The 20,035-nt window shown below is 37.6% G+C and overlaps 1 protein-coding gene across 6 annotated transcripts in view; it reads right to left on the bottom strand.

Moving 5' to 3' along the window:
• The window catches only part of Ecpas (Ecm29 proteasome adaptor and scaffold), a 114,073-nt gene that overhangs the window by 79,053 nt on the left and 14,985 nt on the right, over positions 1-20,035 (bottom strand). For all 6 annotated transcript variants that reach the window (XM_040737895.1, XM_040737890.1, XM_040737883.1 and 3 more), the window contains 3 exons: positions 8,260-8,390; positions 2,838-2,954; positions 889-1,007 (listed from right to left, as the gene is read on the bottom strand). In XM_040737895.1, the coding sequence (XP_040593829.1) occupies positions 889-1,007; positions 2,838-2,954; positions 8,260-8,390 (367 nt within the window). The remainder of the gene's footprint in view (positions 1-888; positions 1,008-2,837; positions 2,955-8,259; positions 8,391-20,035) is intronic.

Raw genomic sequence — 20,035 nt, 5'->3', positions numbered from 1 at the left:
AAGTGGTAATTGGCACTTAGCCAATGTGGTGCATCACTTTAAAAATTAGGAAAAATGTATATAAAATAGACTTGATGTTACCAAAAGGTACTTCATATTAAATTTTAAACAAAAGTTCAACATATTTCAATAACAATTTAATTTTATTTACTAATTTTGCTTGTAAACACCTGTAGTCTTTTGTTCTGAGTTTGTGAAGCCCTAGATTTGATCCCTAAAACCATTATCAATCAATTAGTAAGTAAATCAAACTGGAAACATCTTTCTCCTTGACAGGTCTGAGATACAGATCTTTTCACTTAAGCCCACATCTAAGTCCTTCCACTTTTCCAGACTCTATATTATAATAGATAAATACTCTATTGCCTCCAAAACTTGCTGAGAAATGTTTTATCCTTCAAGACAGAAATGTTCTGGTTAAAATGTTCATTTTAGTTATAATGCAACTATGGTATTTCGCCTACATGTCTGTCTGTACACCACAAGGGTAACCTTGTGTTCAGAGGCCAGAAAAGGGCACTGGATCCCCTGGAACTGAGCAAGCAAATGGCTGTGAGCCACCATGTGGGTGCTAGGAACTGAACCTGGGTCCTCTGAAAGAGCAGCCAGTGCCCTTGACCACTGAGCCATCTCTCCAGACTCAATAAAAAAGACTTTTAACATCACATAAAGTAACCACTTAAAAACAAATGACTAAAACTGAAGCAGTTAGATTTAGAAAAGTGTCCTTAGTTCTAGACATTTTTCAATGTTTACATCAAGAACTTTCATAATGCTACTGATAAAATAGTACATGAGCTCAAACCTTTCCATTTGCCAAGTGAACCCAAATGTGGCAGTCAGCTGTTGACCCCTGCAGAAGGAGACAGGTGAGTGAGGAGGTCATACCTATCCTGCTGTGGCTGAGGCTTCCCTTCCATGGCAGTGAGAAGCGTAGGGGCCAACTCACATTGTTTTTCCACTGGCAGTCGAGGGTAGCCCATCTTAACATAAATTATAGTAAAATTCTAACGCAGTAAGAGAAAAACAAGTGAGTGTGAAAGAAAAGATATGATTACAAGAAGTTATAGTCATAACAAAAAACATCACAAGAATCATCCTCTCCACAGGTTTATTACAGTTTAATCAAAATACTATGTATCAGGGGAAGAATCCAAGCACAATTTATTCAAACTGTTTTACAGTGGGCTTTTTATACAAGAAAGGTAGCTTAACCTAAAGTAGTCATATGCACAACTACTATTAACTAGAAGAAAAAAAAATCATCTAAACCTACATTATTGTCACATCTCCAAGATGACTGTATTAATCCTACACGTGTTAACAAATCCCAGGTTTCCATTTCCCAGCTGCTCAGTTACTGAAGCCATCTATGGAAACTGCAGCACTCTGGCTCCTCACCTCAGCAGCAACTCAGCAGAGGATGGCAGATGAGCCAGGGAAGCTGAGTGCTGCACATGGTATCAGTAGCTCTTTCACCCATGCAAAATTCACAAGGGTAGCAAACCCATGACATAAATTCACATTTGCACATAAGACAGAGCTGCTTTCATCACAAAAATGAATAGGCTTCATAATTAAGGCCTTCTACTTGGCATAGTTATTGAGCCTCAATATTTATATTGGCTTAAAAGATATCTGCAATGGAACTGTGTTCCAAAATTAGCCACAACACCTCAAAAAGTTTTGTGACTCCTGATAAAGCAATTTAGTAAATTTCACCCCATTGTTAAAAATCACAAGAACCAAGAGAAGCACTGTCTTCATATAACATCAACATTTCTTACATTTTGTTTTCATGAAACAGAATGAAGAGTAATACTTGTCAGTCTCAGGTTTACTCCACTACAGAAAGGGATCTTTTGAATACACACAACAGAAACAGTATTGCTTTATAATGCCTATGTGCTGTAACCCTTCTCTTTATTCAGATTTGTCTCATATACTAAAAATCAAATACTGTTATTTACATAGAAACAAAAATTATATGTATTGGGGCAGGGCTATAGCTTAGCAGTATACTTGCCTTACATGCAAAAGACCCTAGGTTTAATCCCCAGTACCGTAATTTTTTAAAATTATACATACTATAGAGTACCATGTGACATTTATATATATATATATATGCACATATATATGTGTGTGTGTGTATGTGTGTGTGTGTGTATCAAAAATACAATGTTTTCATTAAGTTAAACATATCATTTCATTAAGGCAAAACCTTGAAAAGCCTTTTCCCCCTAGATTTCTGCAAGTTGTTTTGTTGTTCCTGTGTTTGTTTCCAAGACATCCCATTATGTTGCTCAGGCTGGTTTTGAATTTCTGAGCTCAAGCAATACTCATGTCTCCACCTAACAAGTCAGTGGGACTGCAGGTCCCACCCCCACACTGGGAACCTCTAGCTGTTTACTGCAAAGCATCAGCTTGTCACCTAAATTCACCCTAGCTGGGCAATAACACAGCAGCAGTTCCTGTTCTCTAACTTCAAACCTAGCAATTAACCTTTTCCCAATTTCTGATGACCCCTATTCTACTCTTAATTTCTATGGATTCACTTGTTCAGGTTCTATGAGTAAATACCTGACAGTCATTTCACCAACATTTCTTTGTCCAATGTAAACTGGCATTCATTACCATGTTCCCATAATTTTCTTTGAAGCAGCATTACCTGTGAATCAATATTCTGTGAAAAGACAGCATGCCACTTAAAGAAAAAACGTTTCTGTTACATATGGTCTAAGAATGAAATTCTAAGTTTGCCAATATACATTAATGACATCAACTAAACACTAAGAAGACTTAATATAACTATAAAAAAATTCCAAAATAACTCTTACTGTGACAAAGGAAACTGCTGCAGGGTCCTGGTACTGAACCAATAGTGTCTCTACTGGGAGTTGTATTTTGGGGCGGCTTTTTATACGTTTGTTCAGATGGACCAACAGTTCCATTACCTAGGCAAAGACAGAAGAACTGAAGTTACCAATCGTATCTTAAAAATAAGTTAGTTTCTTAGACATTAGCGACTATTTCATTCTTTTAAGGACTATTAAGTTGAATCTCAGAAAAGGATGTATCAGAACCAGGAACACAATATCTGAATTTTGCAAGATACCAAGAATACAAAATGTAAGATTCTACTGTTTCTAGACACTCTTGATCTGTCAAACCAAGGAGCACTTCTGAGAAACAGTGATAGAAACACTAAGTTCTGGGGTTAGATGATCTCAAGCAGAAAACCAGTTTGTAAAAGGAACAAGGGTCAAAACGAATATGGCAAATTATATCCAGGCCGACGCCCAGAACGACAAGAATTTATAAAAACAGGATCTGGATTACAATAGAATTTAGCAAAACACTGAAATATGTTTACTTTATCCTGAAACTCATGATACCACTAAAGAAATCAAGTAAAAGCTGGGTAGTGGCGGTGTATGCACACCTTTAATTTGACTATTCAGGAGGCAGAAGCAGAAAGTTTGAGGTCAGCCTGGTCTACAGAGTAAATTCCAGGACAGAAAAATCTTCCTCTTCCCCTATTAGTGGGAAAGGAACAAAAGTAGAAATCAACACATCAACAATTCCTTTGGAAAGAAAGGGAAATATACAAGTTTATGATAAATAACCTCGATCTTACTCCAACATTTTTTTTAACCTCACCTAAGAAAGACTGAACATTTAAACTATTCTGGAGGGCTGCATCTATGATATATTATTCAGAAACACGCACTGATGCCTCAAAGCAACTTTGTGAAAATACAGTTTGGGTGACTAAGTATAGTGCTGATATGAATATATTTAGACAAGCCAGTTGAAAGGCATATGTGATTATTCTTGTTGCATATAAATCCAAGACCAGAAGTGTTTGGTCATGAGGTTATGCACATGCCCAGTTTAAGCAGATATTTCCAAGTAGCTTCAAAAATGATGATAACAATTTATACTCCTGCCAGTAGTACATGAGACTATGATATAAATGAGTTCTATTTAAAAATGAATCTTTCATGAGTCTTATTTTAAATAGTTATTAAAGAGGAAAAATGGTATTCTCAATTTATTAACAATACTATTCAAATGACAATTACTATTACATTGGTTCTATAATTTACAAGGCATAACAACACATGACTACATACTATGAAAGCAGATTCCTATCAAGAACCCACTGTATAAAAGTCAAAATAACACAAGAAATGTTCTATTACTGCCTTCAGAGTCATTTTAACCCCTATTTACTTTGACTGACCTTGGATAAACTAAATTTACCCTCATAAATACAGTAAAAAAAAAAGTAACTTATGTAGCCATTACACAGAAGCATTACCTGGCAGAAACCTCCTTAATTTTGAAATTACTCATCTATTAAGTCCCTATTTATAAAGTGCATTGTTAGTCATGTGATATAAGGCAATTACTTATCTAAGTTCCAGTTTTTTCATCTATAAAATAGGAATAATTAGAAGACCTATACCTCACAGAATTGTTGAGGCATAGTCCAATAATTTTAGCAATTACTATTAATTTCAGGATCACTATTCCCATTTGTAGGACTCAAATGGTAATACTTCAAAGGCAAGCAGCAAGATTACATGAAAAGGTATGTCAAAGAGTGGCAATGATGTTAAATATACCAGCCTTAAGGATCATTTCCCTTCTCTCAGAAATTCTCAAGTTTGTTTAACAAGTCACTTTGCCAATACATATATATATACACATACACATATGTATTCATACTATAATTATCAATACAATGGTAAATTTGTACATTGAAATGCATCAAGCCAAAATATTAAACTCACGAGAAAACTGTAACTGCAGAAAATTGCATCCATGACTATCAATATCCAAACCAGAAGACAGATTCTCAAGTCATAACTCTACAGTGTTAACAGCTCAGGACATACTGAGCTCCACATTTCTCAAACATTTTTTTTAATCTTACGAAGGACTTTTCTCAGAGCACAGAGTCTACTTTAGGAGTGCAGACATAACTCAGTGGCAGAGCACATGCTCCTCGTGCACCAAAGCCTGGGTGGTAGCCATCCAAAGCACAACCAAAGAAAAATTTAGTCAGGACTCAGTCCAGAATGAAATAAAACAAGGAAAATACTTCAAAACTAAAAAACACGTTTTCATTAATAGCTAAGTCAAAAATAAAAGCAAACATTGCATGTCAGTATAACTAAGACATAACTTTAATAGCAAAGACAACTTAAAAACAGGTTTTTATTCATTTTGAGCATTCTTGAAACATAATGAAAAAAATTTATTTGGTGACAAAGCTTGTATTTTAAACGTTAAATCCTGGTTCACCTATTCATTATTTGGTCTTTTACAAATTCATTAATTCTCAGGAATGGTGGAGCATGCCTTAAATACTAGCACACAGGCTGAGGCAGACAGATCTGTGAGTTCGAGGCCATTCTGGTCTACATAGAGTTCCAGGCCAGCAAGGAATACATAGTGAGACTCTATCTTAAAAAAAAAAAAACAGTAATGTACAAGCAAATAAAAATAAAAGTCCATTAGTCATTCTAAATTTAGCTCTACCTATAAAATGTGGGAAAGAATTATTTCATATTATCTTGTAAACCTAGCACTTTTCTTAACACATAATAATCATTATTACACTAACATATACTAAAAATCTTATGAGAAAAATAAAAAATGGAATAAAATAGAATACAATTAATAAGAGGAAAATAAATCTTTATACCAGTTTGTCTTTCAAAACAACTCAGACCTAAGAAAAATTAAACCTAAGCTAGGGGTATGGCTGAATGGTATATTAACTGTCAAGCATGTAGAAAGTACTGGATTAGAGGCCTGCACAAATAAACAAACAAGTAAATAAATAAATAAGCAAGCAAACAAATACCATAATTTTGGTAATAGTGACCAACAAAACAAGAGCTGAGAAGACTTGCTAAGCAGGCCGAAGTTCACCCCACAGAAGCCATGTTTTTTGGGTTTTGGGTTTTAGGTTTTGGGGACAGGGTTCACTGCCTTGGCTGTTCTGGAACTAGTTCTGTAGACCAGGCTGACCTCGAACTCACAGATATCCACCCGCCTCTGCCTCCTGAGTGCTGGGATTAAAGGCGCCCAGCCAGTCACAATGCAAGTCCTAAGAAAGAAAAGAAGCTGGACATGATACCACATGCACTGGGGAAATGAAGCAGGGTTCCTGGAGCTCACTGGCCAGCCAGTCTAGCCAAATCAGTGAGGCCCAGGTAATAAGAGACCATGTCTCAAGGGAAAAGTAGAGGGGTTGAAAAGATGGCACATGGATTAAGAGCACTGGTTGCTCTTTCAGAGGACCCAGATTCACTTCCCAGCACCCATATTGTGGCTCACAACCATCTGTAACTCCAGTTCCAGGGGATCTGGTAGACCTCCTTCTGGCCTCAGTGGGTACCAGGCATCTACATGGTAAAGAGACATTGATGCAGGCTAAACATCCATGCAGACAAAATAAAAAATTTTTAAATCTTGGAAACATATTTAAAAGATGGAATGCAACTGGGAAAGCTATCCAACATCAATCTCTAGCTTTTACATATGAACAGTCACATGCACATACAAACATGTATTACACACAAAAACATACAAAAAGAACTCTGAAAAGCAAGAATGAAATTTCTCCATTTGGAAGGATAATAGGATAAATAGTATAACAGAAATGAATGATACACAAGACAGATAATTATAGATAGATGATTATCTACAAAATAAATAAAATACCTTAAGTAAACAAGTTTGTTTGTTTTTGATCTACTAAAAATACTCAGCCTAAACTAACACAATGATTCTTTGGCTACTTCCTGAACTCCACTTTCAGCTTTCAGTCCAAACAGCTTCAACATTTAAGTAAAGATATCACTACCACCCTTTCAGATCAGTGCTCTAGAGCCTGTCTCCTCATCCACTGAATCGCTGTGGCCTTCTTTAGTTCACCAAGGGCATCACACTCAGGCCCAGTTGAGAATCCACCATCTCTTAACCTTACCAAGATGCCCCCACCCATCCAGCTCGGCCGTCCCGGTCTCCAGGTGTTCTTCCATCTCCTCCTCTCTCTCCCCCCTAAAAAATGTGAAATGCGCCCCCTAAGCCCATCCCCATTTTATTATTTAGTACCCAGCTGGTGGTGCTGTTTTGAAAAAGTAAAACCTTTTTAGGCAGTAAAATCTCACTGGAGTTAAGTTGGTCACTGGAGAGGAGGTATTCTGGTTTTATAGCCAGGCCTCACGTCCCATCCATTCTCTGCTTATTGAATGAATATAATATAACGAATTGCCTTCATATTCTTACTACGATATCTTCTAAACATCCTTTCTTAAACTGTGAGCCAAAATAAATTCCTTCCTTAAGAAGCTTTTGTTAGGTATTTTGTCTTAGCAACAGATAAATACAGCCTGTACCACAAAACATATAGAAAACCTTCAGTAATAACCAGACAAATAACACTAAGTAAATAGTCATCAACTTGTAAAAGGCCTTTTATATCCTGAGAGCAAGAAAAATCCACTGAAGAGTCTTAAATAGAATGGCATAACCAAACACTGTCTACCTCAACAACAGAAGGCAAGGGTTAACAAACATATGTCCATCCTTTCCTGAGACAAACAAAATGGACATTCTAGTAGATACTCTTCCAACTGAACTCAAATCAGACATTCAAGTCAATGTCAATCAATTATAAAAACCCAAGAGGTGAAACCGATGACAGCTCAAAGACCAGAAGGCCTATCACAAATATACTGGAAATATAATTAACTATGCTACAAATTAAAGGGGAAAGTGTTCTACATAGAACAATTTAAAAACAAAATAGTGATATTATAGTTACATAACTTTTTGAAATAGTGTTTTATAGGACATAAAGTATAAGTTATATAAAATAGTCTGCTTTCAAAATATTTATTTGCTTACCTTTTATTACCTTTATTTAAGGATATATTCACCATCAACCATGATTAAAGAACATTTCCCCTTTCTACACTGGCTTTCATATTGGATTTTAGATCAGTCCAGATAATTATCTTGATTAAATCACCTGGCACTGGTAACAAACACACAATGGCAGTAAAGGCTGTTAGGCTTTTCCATCATGAAAGCTGGTTTTAGACTCACCATACACTGGGAACGGCTGTAATTAGGATCATGAGCCTACATTTCAATAATGGAAATTAGAGAAAAACGCTATGATATACATCCACTTATTCACCATTTATTCTCCCAAACGGCTCCCAACATGCTTACCTTTTTCCGTACACCTTCTTGGGTGCTGGAAAGCTTGAGCAAAACAGGAGGAAGGAATTTAGATATAATATTTTGTAACTGTTCATCTGTTTCTGCATGGCCAAGTCGTAAAAAGACCCGTTCGAGTTGATCTATAATATAAAAAGAAAACAAAAGAGAACTTGACAAATCAAACATATCCAAGCCTATTTTTATAATGCAATCCTATTTTCTATATTACAGATTGTCAAGAACTTCAATCAGACTAGCCCCCAAAGACAAATGACTCTGACATAACCAAGAAGTACTGCTTTAAAAAGCTGTAATAGCTAATCATGCAATAGTTAATTGCATGCTACCTTGCAACTGTTTTTGGATATTTAATCTCTAGAAAGGAGAACAGGCAAGAGTCATGAAATTCCTTCCTATATACAAAGTTACTTGATCTTTCTGAAGGACTTAGTTACTAAGAAAAGATACAAGTTTTGTTTTGTTTTGTTTTTAAAGACTCTTCTAGACCTGGCTAGCAGAACAGGACAGAGGACCTTTAACTAGATGTCAGGAACAATATAACTGATGAGGTTTCTCCAGAGACAGAATAATCACCGACCACTACTGTGTTGTGGCTGAATTAGAAAATCAGAGACAAGTTTCCCACAGGTAAGCTACAGTGAGAACAATGCTGGACAAGACCATGGGGGTGTGTTCAGCAAAATGTAGATTGTAATTACTGAACAAGCCACCATGTATCTCTAGCCAGTGAACCATAAGACAGAGGGGAAGGTGATGGAGATGGAACTCACATATATGCCAAATATCCAGCTGAAAGTTACTGTCAGTTTTTTAGGTACTAGGCATTTATGAGGTCAAAGGTATGACCCTCAACACTGGGGGGAAAACAGTGCTGCCAGTAGCACTAAGCACAGTGATGCATGAGTGCAATCCTGCATTTAGAAGGCCAAGGCAGGGAGACCACGCTAAGTTCAAAGCCATCCTGTTCTGCACAGCAAGACAGTCTCAAAATGGGAGATGGAGATGGTTCCGCAAGTAAAAGCTCTTGCTGTGCAAACATAAAGATCTGAGTTCAAATAACCAGAACTCAGGTAAAAAACCTGGATACAGTCACATGAACACCTATAACCCTAGCACTGTGACTAGGCAGACAAATGAGGATCTTACACAGCAGCCCAACTCCAGGTTAAAGTAAGCAAGAATAACCCTGCCTCAAAGTGTAGAATAATAGAGCAAGACATTCAAACCCTCCTCTGGCTTCCCTGGGTATGAGGACACACACACACGTACACACACACGCACATGCACAAACTCGCACACGCGCACGCACACGTATACCCTATTACTTGTAAAAGAAATTATCAGTGACAATGAGCTTGATCTCGGTATCATACCAACTATGTCTCAATTTAAGAATGTATTTTTAAAAGTCTTCACTATGTAGTGATAAAAACAAAAAAGTTTCCAGGTGAACTACTATAGTTACTGAAATGTACTTCAAATAGTTGTAGTGATATTTTATTTGTAATCTAACAAATAAAGTTTGCCTAGTTAATCACCCACCTAGTTAAGAGCTAAACCACTAGTTAGCCACACACCTAAGCTACTAGTTAGCCATAGAGAACAGGCAGTTGTGGCCACACCTTTAATCCCAACACATGGGAGACAGAGGCAGATGGATCTCTGTGAATTCAAGGCCACCCTGGGCTACTTGGAGAGTGAATCGGTCTAAAAGAGAAACAGAGCTCACACCTTCAATACTAGCACTAGAGAGAACACAAACAAGGCAGGAGCTCAGTGCAGTCTAAGGGAGCAGTCTGAGGTCTGGTGGAGAGCATTGCAGTCTGCAGTCACTCTAAGGACAGGATCACCCCCCTTTGGTCTGAGCCTTGGTAGAGGTAAGAACTCTCTAGTGGCTGGCCACTTTGCTTCTCTGATCTTCAGCTTTAACCCCAATATCTGTCTCTGGGTTTTTATTATTAAGACAAACTAGAATTTGTGCTATAAATAATAAGTAGAATATTAGCCAATAGACAGGCATCAGAAGTTATATAAATGAAACTCTGACTACCCTTAGCCAAGTTTTATAACAGATACTAAGAATTACTTTTTCGTTTGCCTCAAATACTCTGAGAAGGAAGTCAAGTGAGTCCTAAAAAGACAAGAAGCAGCCGGGCGGTGGTGGCTCACGCCTTTAATCCCAGCACTCGGGAGGCAGAGGCAGGCGGATCTCTTTGAGTTCAAGGCTAAGCTGGACTGGCAGCCTCCAAAACAATACAGAGAAACCCTGTCTCGTAAAAACCAAAAAAAAAAAAAAAAAGACAAGAAGCAGTCACACCCTCATAGCAACATGCAAACCCTATATCCTGGTAAATTTTGTTTTTAAATATCATTATGTAATAAAATGAGTACAGATTTCTTAGGAAAATAACTAATTCTAAAGCTTAAGAGACAGGTAAACCTAAAACATCTTACAGTATTAGAGATGACATGAAAATGTCAAAAAGGTTTAGAAATCAACCTGAAAGAACTCCTACTGGCCAATACTGGATCAATTAATAACAGAACACAACAAATAGCATAGTGCTGGGTTAAAAAGCCAAACTAGAAACATCTATTTTGATGTCAATAAATTATTAAAGAAACTGAAGGAAAAGGAAGCTTAATCTTTCTTATGAAAGGACAAGATTTCATATGTAGTGTGTTCCTAAAGAGAAGTATAGCTTCATTCCCACCCCCTTTCTCTTTTCAGGGTAGCCTGGATGTAGTTACTACTTAGAAATTATATAAGAAAATAAATTAACTTTACAATGGAAAAATATTGCCACCATTTAGATTAAGAATGACTCACCATGTCTGAACTGTTTTAAAAAAATCAATATGCTTTATGCTAAACACTGGTTTTTCTTCTTGGAGAATTTTGGTACATTTGGACAAAGGGTGCCAATATGACCAGCTCCAAATGAAAAATGTGACACTGAGTCTCTAATGAGTATCCCTATTAGACACCATTTTACATATATCACAGCTCACCAACTCATCAGGACAGGAATTAAAGCCTCTTCTGGGTAAATGCCAGGAAAGGAGACTTGGAAGCTTGGATATGGTTTCCTCCAGACTTCATTCCATAACACCTTTTCCCTTCGGTGGTTTTAACGCAATAAATATAATCTGGGAGTACAAGTCCAGTGAGTCTTCCTTGACTCTCAAGTTCTTAACCTAGCAGTAAGTAGTCTTGGAGAGACCTAACACATATATTTATCTGTATTTTTTCTAATACCTTCTGATTTTGCTGTCTGTATTCAAGACTTTGACCTAAAATTTTCTTTAGCATATAAAGGAATGTAAGAAATTTAAATTTTTCCTATAGTCTTTAAATTTTGTTCATTTTGAAATTTAAAAAAAGAAAATATTTAAAGCACAAGCCCATACAGTTCAATTATTTATTAGGAACTCTCATATAGCTACCACCCAAGCACCTCCCGGGGGGTGTTTGAAATGTGATTAAAAGTAGATTTGTGAGCTGGAGAGATGACTCAGCCATTAAAGGCTAGACTCACAACCAAAAATATAAAAGTAGGTTTGTTAACTGTGTAATGGGGGTGCACACCTTTAATCCCAGCAATCTAGAGACAAGGCAGGGGGATCTCTGTAAATTCAAGGCCAGCCTGGTTTACAGAGCGAGTTCCAGGACAGTTAGGGCTACAAAGATAAACCCTGTTTCAAACCAGGAGGGGATGGAGAGGGGAAAGAGGGGGGAGAGAGGAGAGAGAGGGAGAGAGAGGAGAGAGGGAGAGAGAGGGGGGAGGGCGTGAGAGGAGAGGGGGGAGGGAGAAAGGAAGAGAGGGAGAGAGAGAGAGAGAGAGAGAGAGAGAGAGAGAGAGAGAGAGAGAGAGAGAGAGAGAGAGAGGGAGGGAGGGAGAGAGAGAGAGAGAGAGAGAGAGAGAGAGAGAGAGAGAGAGAGAGAGAGAGAGAGAGAGAGAGAGAGAACGAGAGAGAGCATGCACAGAGGGCTTTTGGACCAAGCATGGTAAGAGCATGTAACTTTAGCACTCAAAGGGTTGAGGTAAAAGGATGAAGAAAGAGTTCAAGACTAACTGAATGTACAGTGAAACCCTATCTAAAAGGGGAGTGGTAGAAGGGAAGAGAGAGAAAGAAAGGGAGCTGGGGGTGGGAGAGGAAAAAGATTTGGAGAGAACTGCAGGTTTAGTTTACTGTCATGGCATATTCTTGCTATGTACAAAACCCAGGTTCAAACTATAGCAACCTTAGAAAAAGAAAGAGGAAAAGATAGACAAGCCCTTACTATATTCAGAATTAGAAAAAAAAACTTGTGTTATTTTTCTCATTACTATGATTTAATACATGACAAAAATTAACTTGGGAAGGAAGAGTTTATTTTGGATCCCAATGTGGGGGCACAGTCCATCAGGACAAGAAAGACATGGCTACAAAAGTATAATGCAGCTGGCCAAATTATATCCATAATCAAGAAACAAAGCTGAACACAAAAATGAAAGCTGGTATTCAACTAACTTTCTCCTTTAAAAACAATACTTTTTTAAATTTTGTGTGTATGCTATATGTGTATGGACATATAGCATATGTGTCCATACACATATAGCATAACAGCCTTCAGATTCCAGAAGAGGGCACCAGATTCTCTGGAATCATACATGAATCCAAACTTAGTTCTCTGCGAGAACATACGTGCTCTTTACTGAATCATTTCTTCAGCCCTATTTCCTCATTTTTACTCAACTCAGGCCCCTAGCCCAAGGAATGATGCTACCCACACTTAGGATGTGATTTCCTCCCACCTTTAAGTGCGGAGATTTGTCTCCCAAGTGATTATAGATCCTATCAAGTTGGCAATAAACATTAACCATTACGGAACTGGAAAATTACCTAACATAAAAACAATCACATATAATAGCTAAGCATGGTGTTACACACATATAATTTTATCCTAGCACTCAGGGAGAGAGAGGAGAATCAGAAATTCAATGCCAACCTTAGCTGTAGCCAAGAAGGAAGGAAAGAAGGAAGGGAGGGAGAGGGAAGGAAGGGAGAAGAGAGGGGAAGGAAGAGAAGGGAAAAGAGCAAAACAAGGGGGAAGACAGGGAAGGAAATGGAGAAAGGAAGAGGGAGGAGGAAGAGACTGCTAGACACAAAGGCAAAGACTGAGGCAGACACTCAATTCTACTACAGCCAAATGTTGCAACCCAGGGGAGTGCCTCAACTGCCAAGAACTGAGAAATAGGCTTCCTCATCAGAAACGGGCAGAAGTGAAGGCTTGTACATAAGCTCTAATTCCATCAATCTTACAAGCTTTAAATGTACACAGACTCCTGAGTACCAATGCGACTTTTTGTTAAGGCACACTCATTCATGTTCTGCGCGAGAAGAGCATCAACATAGATAGGATCATCTGAAGATCACCAAGACCTGTCATGCATTCCCCACCACACACACACACACACTTAAGAGTCAGTGCAAGCAAGCTGTTTGAAGAAGTTGTGACTAGAGCAAGACATCCTAAAGCCAAAGCCATAGCTTCAACAACAGCTATGGTTACAGCTGTTCTTGTAACTGAAGTGGAGTTTCCTCATTGTATCTATAAAGTACTCAAAAGTGCCAATGAAGGTGCTGCTCTCCTTGAAGGCAAGTAGGTGAAAAGAAATCTTGCTACTACTAGTTGCTACAAAATTGAAGGCAATGTCATGTACTAAGACTTGGAAGGCACAGAACAAGTCAGAAGGGTATCAATAGTAGGAAAAGGCCTACAGCTGTCAGGGTAAGAAGAGAAGAAAACGTGCTCGAAACAAAACTGAAGAACTATGGTAAAGGACCCAATTAAGGTTAGTGAACACATACTACAGGACCAAACAAATCACAATAGCATTTACCAACTGTCTAATGGCTGAAAAAAATATAACCATATTAATTGCAAATACCCATAATATAGAAAAATATTGTTTCAAACTGAAAGTTTCTATAAAAAGTGTCCAGATTTTGTGTATGTATATACACACATATGAGAACACACACTAAAATTATGAAATGTCTTATTTATATATATTATTTGAAAGCACCTTTAAGTTTAAAAAAATATTCATAAACTACATAATTACTACACCTTGAGAAAGCACAACTACTAACTCTCTTAGAGGCTCCAGGAAATATAATGGGACCAACAGACTTATATTTTCATGTCAAATGTTATTTGCTGGTCTTAGTTAATGAACTAAACCTTTCTATGGTTATTTTCTTCTTCTACAAAGAATGACACAAGATTGAGTTTAAATATAAAATGTGTGAAGCACTGTATCATACACATCTACCATATATTTGAATTTTGTATTATTGCATAATAAAGAATTTGAGTTGGGCATGGTGACCCCACGGCTTTAATTCCAGCACTGGAAGCAAAGGTAGGCAGATCTCTGTGAGTTCAAGGCCAGCCTGGTCTACAATGGTGAGTTCCAGGACCGTCAGGGTTATGCAAAGAGACCTGTCTCAAAAATAAAATAATAAAGATTTTGGCTGACCTATACCACTGATCAGAAGGGATACTTTTAGATCACTGAAACTTACCCAGCTATTGGAATGCCTTTGTTACTCAATGATGAGACCTCTGATCACATCAGAGAGCTCATACTTAAGGAAGTAATTGACAGAGGGGAACTCCTAAACAGTTTTTGCTAAGCAATAACTCAGGAAGGGGACAGATACTTCTAAAAAGATCAAGTACATGCTTGGGGATTTGCAACTAAAGCTAGGTAATAAAGGGAAGAGGCTGGAAATCAAGCCACATGAGCAATGACTCAATTAACAGTATTTTGGCAGTGTGAAAACTCTGGCTACAGTAACAGCTTTGGCAGTAAACGCCTATTACCCCAGCACTGAGACAAACTAGTAAACCTGAGAAATATCTTTGGAGACCTCCAAGTTTACAGCCAACTGATAAGAACTGATGGTGGTATCTAATTACAGCCTTGAAGATCACACCCTTAATCTGTTAGGTATCTATCTCTACAATACTACATAAAAATGTTATACTGTGCATACATGTCCTATGTGGCTGTTGTCTCTTAAAATACATTATTTCCTGGGATGGTGAGATGGCTCCATGGGTAAAGGTGTTTGTCACCAAGCCTGATGATCTAAGTTCAACCACAGAACCCACATTACAAAGACAGAAAACTGATTCCAGCAATGTGTTCCTTGACGTCCACATTCATGCCACAGGCGCACACAGGCGTGCACACACACACCTTCATGAAATGTTGAATATATAATAACATATATTACATCTTAAAGTTTACATCAGTTTTTAAAAAGCTTGCTACTATGAAATTTAATATAAAATAATATATAATACTATAAATAAGGAATTTATCCAGTTTTTCCATTTCAGAGTACATATCCACCTAAGATTAACTGTAGTCTCTAACAGCCAGTAGGAACCCTATGCTGGATGTTAGCACCTCCATTTAACACAACCAACAGAAAACTAAGCCAGGCCTGAGAGCTAAAATCTCATGTGCCAGCAGATAAAAGAGGACATTTACTGGAAGTCAATAGACAAGTTGCTGGAGTTGGTTCTCTCTTTCCACTATGTGGGCTCTGGGGAACAAACTGTCAAATTCAAGGCTGTCAAGTCTGGCAGCAAAGTGCCTTTACCTACAGAGTCTTCTCTTTAACCTAAGAAATAACATACATTGTATAAAGTTAAAATCATATGATTTATTACACATATGTATATTCCAAAAGGCAGAGTAAAATATACGTTACTTGAACACAAAGGCAAATAGAATAAAAATCATGAGTAAAATATCAAAGAAAATCCAGTGTTACATAAAAATAATAATACATCATGCTAACGAAAGGTCTTATTTCAAGAATGTTGAAAAAGTCAGTTGCAGTGATATTTTGTCTATAGTCTAACAAATAAAGCTTGTCTGAAGATCAAAGTGCAAAGCTAGCCACACTAGTTAGCCATGGAGGCCAGGCAGTGGTGGTACACACCTTTAGCCCAGCACTAGGGAAGTGGAGAAAAAAGTGATATGGCTGGGAAGAGAGAGAATATAATAAGGGGGAGGAGGCAGGAGCTCAGTGGAGTTCTGGCTCTCATAGGTACAGATGCAGTCTAGGCAGTCAGTATGAGAAGGCAGTCTGAGGACAGAATCGCCCCTTTGGTCTGAACACTGGTAGAGGTGAGAACTATCTAGTGGCTAGCCACTTTGCTTCTCTAATCTTCAGCATTAACCCCAAGTTTTTATTATTGAGGCCAATTAGAATTCTTGCTACATCTGGCATCCATCTTTTGGGTACAAATTCAGGAAAAAACTGTCTGTGGCTTTGCAGGCACCAGCATAGGCCAGAGCCACACGTGGTCAGTCACTGCTCTATGGGCTAGGTTTTCCTTTTTTCTCTCCGGGTGGCTTTTTCTGGACCCCCTTTTCAGGCTGCTGCCTTGAAATTCAGTCAGGCTTTTACTGTTTTACGCAGCAGCAATCAGCCTCACATCGTCATCGTCATCAGCGGCAGATTTAGTGAGACAACTGGGAATTCTTAAAGGCAGGAATAGTTAAAAGAGAGGGTTTTTTCCCACATTAAAACATGGTAAACACTATTACAATGGAGAGTTAGGTCTCTGTATGATTACACAATGGATGGTTTAAAATTGGAACAAGTAAATGAAGGGATAATCAACTTAACTAGGATTGACATACTGTCAATTACCATCTTGATAATCCTTGCTGTCATTTTCGATAATTCTTGGTTTATCTCTTAAAAAGTTGTTTGGTATGAGTACCAAGATACAGGCCTTAGGAAAAAATAAAACAGATCAGAGATATTCAAATCTAGACAGAAGAATTTAAAGGAGAACCAATTCCAGCATTGCATTATAAGGTTAGAGAGGAACAGCCTAAGGTTTTCAAACAACCAACCTTAATATACCTTAATATATTCAGTAACCTTACAGGAATTGCCCAGTGATAGAGGTTCTGTAAGAGCTGACTGCACTCCTGTGGCAATGTTAGATTAAGGAGATTCAAGGAAGCTATAGTCTCATATGGCATGAATTCATTATTTGTGAAGATATTAACTTATAATAGAATTATCCCTAAAGACTGGATACACTTGGTTACAACAGTCTGGAAGCCTGGTCCACAATTACAATGGAGAACCTGGTCCAAACAAGTGGCTAAGACCATTGGACAACAGAGGAGAGAGAGCTAAAGGTATGGAAATCTCCCAAGATCAACTTCTTGGACAAAGAGATTATGCTACTATAGAAAGGCAATCTCTATATGATGACTACACCCTGGCATTATACCATGAAGCAGCTTTTAATTCTTGGAACAGACAGAATTGAAGTAGGAAAAAAGACTGAATAATTTATTAAGCCATACAGGACTTGATAGAAACCTTGACTGATTTCTTACAAAGATTGGCATCAGCAGTAAACAGAATGATATCAAAGCTAGACCAATAATAATTGAATCTCTGGTTTTGAAAATGCTAATTCTCAATGCAAACAGATAATTAGGCCTTCAAAGGCATGATCAGCACCCTTGGAGGAATGGGTCTGAGATATAATCAATATTCAATCTCATGACCATGATGATGCTTTGATAGGAGAGGAGAAGAAAAAATCAAAATGTCAAGTTCTTCAATTGTGGCAAACAAGGTCACCTTAAAAGGGATTGTAAACAGGGTGTTCCTAGACACAAGGTTTTTTCCTAAGCATAATACAAACAGAATACTCCTCCCTTCTAGATTATACAAAAGGTGTGCTAAAGGCAGGCATTGGACTAATGAATGTAGATCGACAAGGGACAGTCAAGGTAACCCTTTGCCATCAGGAAATGCCTTGAGGGGCTCTCTCACAGGCCCCCATGGCAAATTCAGCTCAATCATTCCCAGTCACTGTAGGAGAATCTCTAAAAGATTAGATTTGAACAGGAGAAACTTTTTAATTAGAAGAGATCGTTCATCAAGCAGAATATCCGTTTAATCTAACCTATAAAACTAACAAATGCTTTTCATTTGATCAGATATAACTTGCTATGAGGTAACCTCCCAAAAATGGGTTGGGGAAGGGTTTTGTTTTTGTGTTTTCAGGAGAATAAAGGCATCCAGGTAAGGAATCCAAAGACCACTGGACAAATGAGACATCTGAAGAAAAAGGACAAATCATCCAGAAAAAAAAAAAAGATCCAAGAAAAAGAGTACATTGGCCTATTGATATATCGTATTTCCAACAGGATAAAATTTCATCAATCTTTCCAAATGTTTGCTTCTGCTGTTCAATACAGATATATTATGCAAATTGTCTTTTTGAAATCCCAGTCCAATTAAAAATTAAAGCTGGATTTGGAGTTGGAGTGTGTAAGAATTTTCACATAAAACCTGACAAAAGTTTTTAAAGGGTTCCAAAGCTATACAGAGAAACTCTGTCTCAAAAAAAACAACAACAAAAAAAAAAATGGCGGGGAGGGGGAGTTTGAACACACAGAAATGGAGCCATACTGGGCTTCTAGTCTCACAGTCTCATGCAGGCCATGATGCAGAGACGCTGTGACAGTCGGGCAGAGTCCCGGCACGGGTAGATCTAGCTTTTACTCATACAGAAAGAAAAGGTTTATGGGTAGTGTGCTACAAGCTGCTTGATGGCAGCACAGACAAGAGTCGAGGCAATGAACACAGCTCCCAGGCTAGCAGTAGACATACCACCACCATTTTGGAAAGCTGACCTGGTTGTAGCCAGCAGCCAGCCACTGCTTTAATCTTAACCATGCTACTTAGCAGATTAAAGACTCATGTGGTCAGAAAAAGATAGAGATATACAATAAAGCCAGATTCAGAAGGAAAAAACCTCTAAACAGTTTATAGTATGTTTAAAAATACACATAGGCTTCACAGAGAAAAGAAAAAGAATAAAGTCCTTAAAAAAGAAATAGAGTAGCTGGGTGTGGTGGCGCACACCTTTAATTCCAGAGGATCCAACAGCCTCTCTGCCCTCAATGGGTACCAGAAATGCCAAGGTGTACATACATTCATGGAGGCAAGCACCCACACATAAAACAAAAAAAATTTTTAAAAAGAATTATAAAAAGGGCTAAGAATCTAAGTCAGTTGTAAAGCACTTGTCTAGCATGTGCAAGGTCCTAAATTCAATCTCTAGCACTGCAAATAACTAATTTTACTCAAATGTTTACTGTGAATTTTATTCAAAATAACAGGACAAAAATAAATAACCTAGATTGGAAGGGACATTTTCATGATCTACAGATTGTATTAGCACATAGAAGTGACACATAAAAACGCATCATATACCTAGAAAATAATTAAGGGAAAATTGTGCAAGACCTCTAAGCAGAAAACCAAAATGCTTTGTACTTCAAGAAATTGAAGAAAACTGAAATGGTTATATAATAATTTAAAATCTGAAATGCCCCACAATCCAAAATGAGTGGAAAATCCCACATCCGACCTAACACAGATCACAGTCAACATGCAAGTATATTCAGCCTGTTGTATATAATTACCTGCAGTTCCTATGTATAAAGCAAATGGAAGACATACAGAAATTCTGTGTTTAGACCTGGGTCTCAACTATAAACTACCACATTATAAATACAAACTTTTGTTTTTTTAATCTAAAGACAAAAAAATCAGAAATCCATTCTGGTCCTAAGTCTTTCAGGTAAGTTACTTCAATTAATACTAACAAGATGTCAATTATTCACAAACAGAAAATATTATCCAATAA

Source organism: Mesocricetus auratus, unplaced genomic scaffold, assembly GCF_017639785.1.
Source record: "Mesocricetus auratus isolate SY011 unplaced genomic scaffold, BCM_Maur_2.0 Super-Scaffold_6730, whole genome shotgun sequence".
NCBI lineage: Eukaryota > Metazoa > Chordata > Mammalia > Rodentia > Cricetidae > Mesocricetus > Mesocricetus auratus.
Note: the sequence above shows the minus strand (reverse complement) of the source record. Positions and strands in the feature narration are given on the sequence as shown.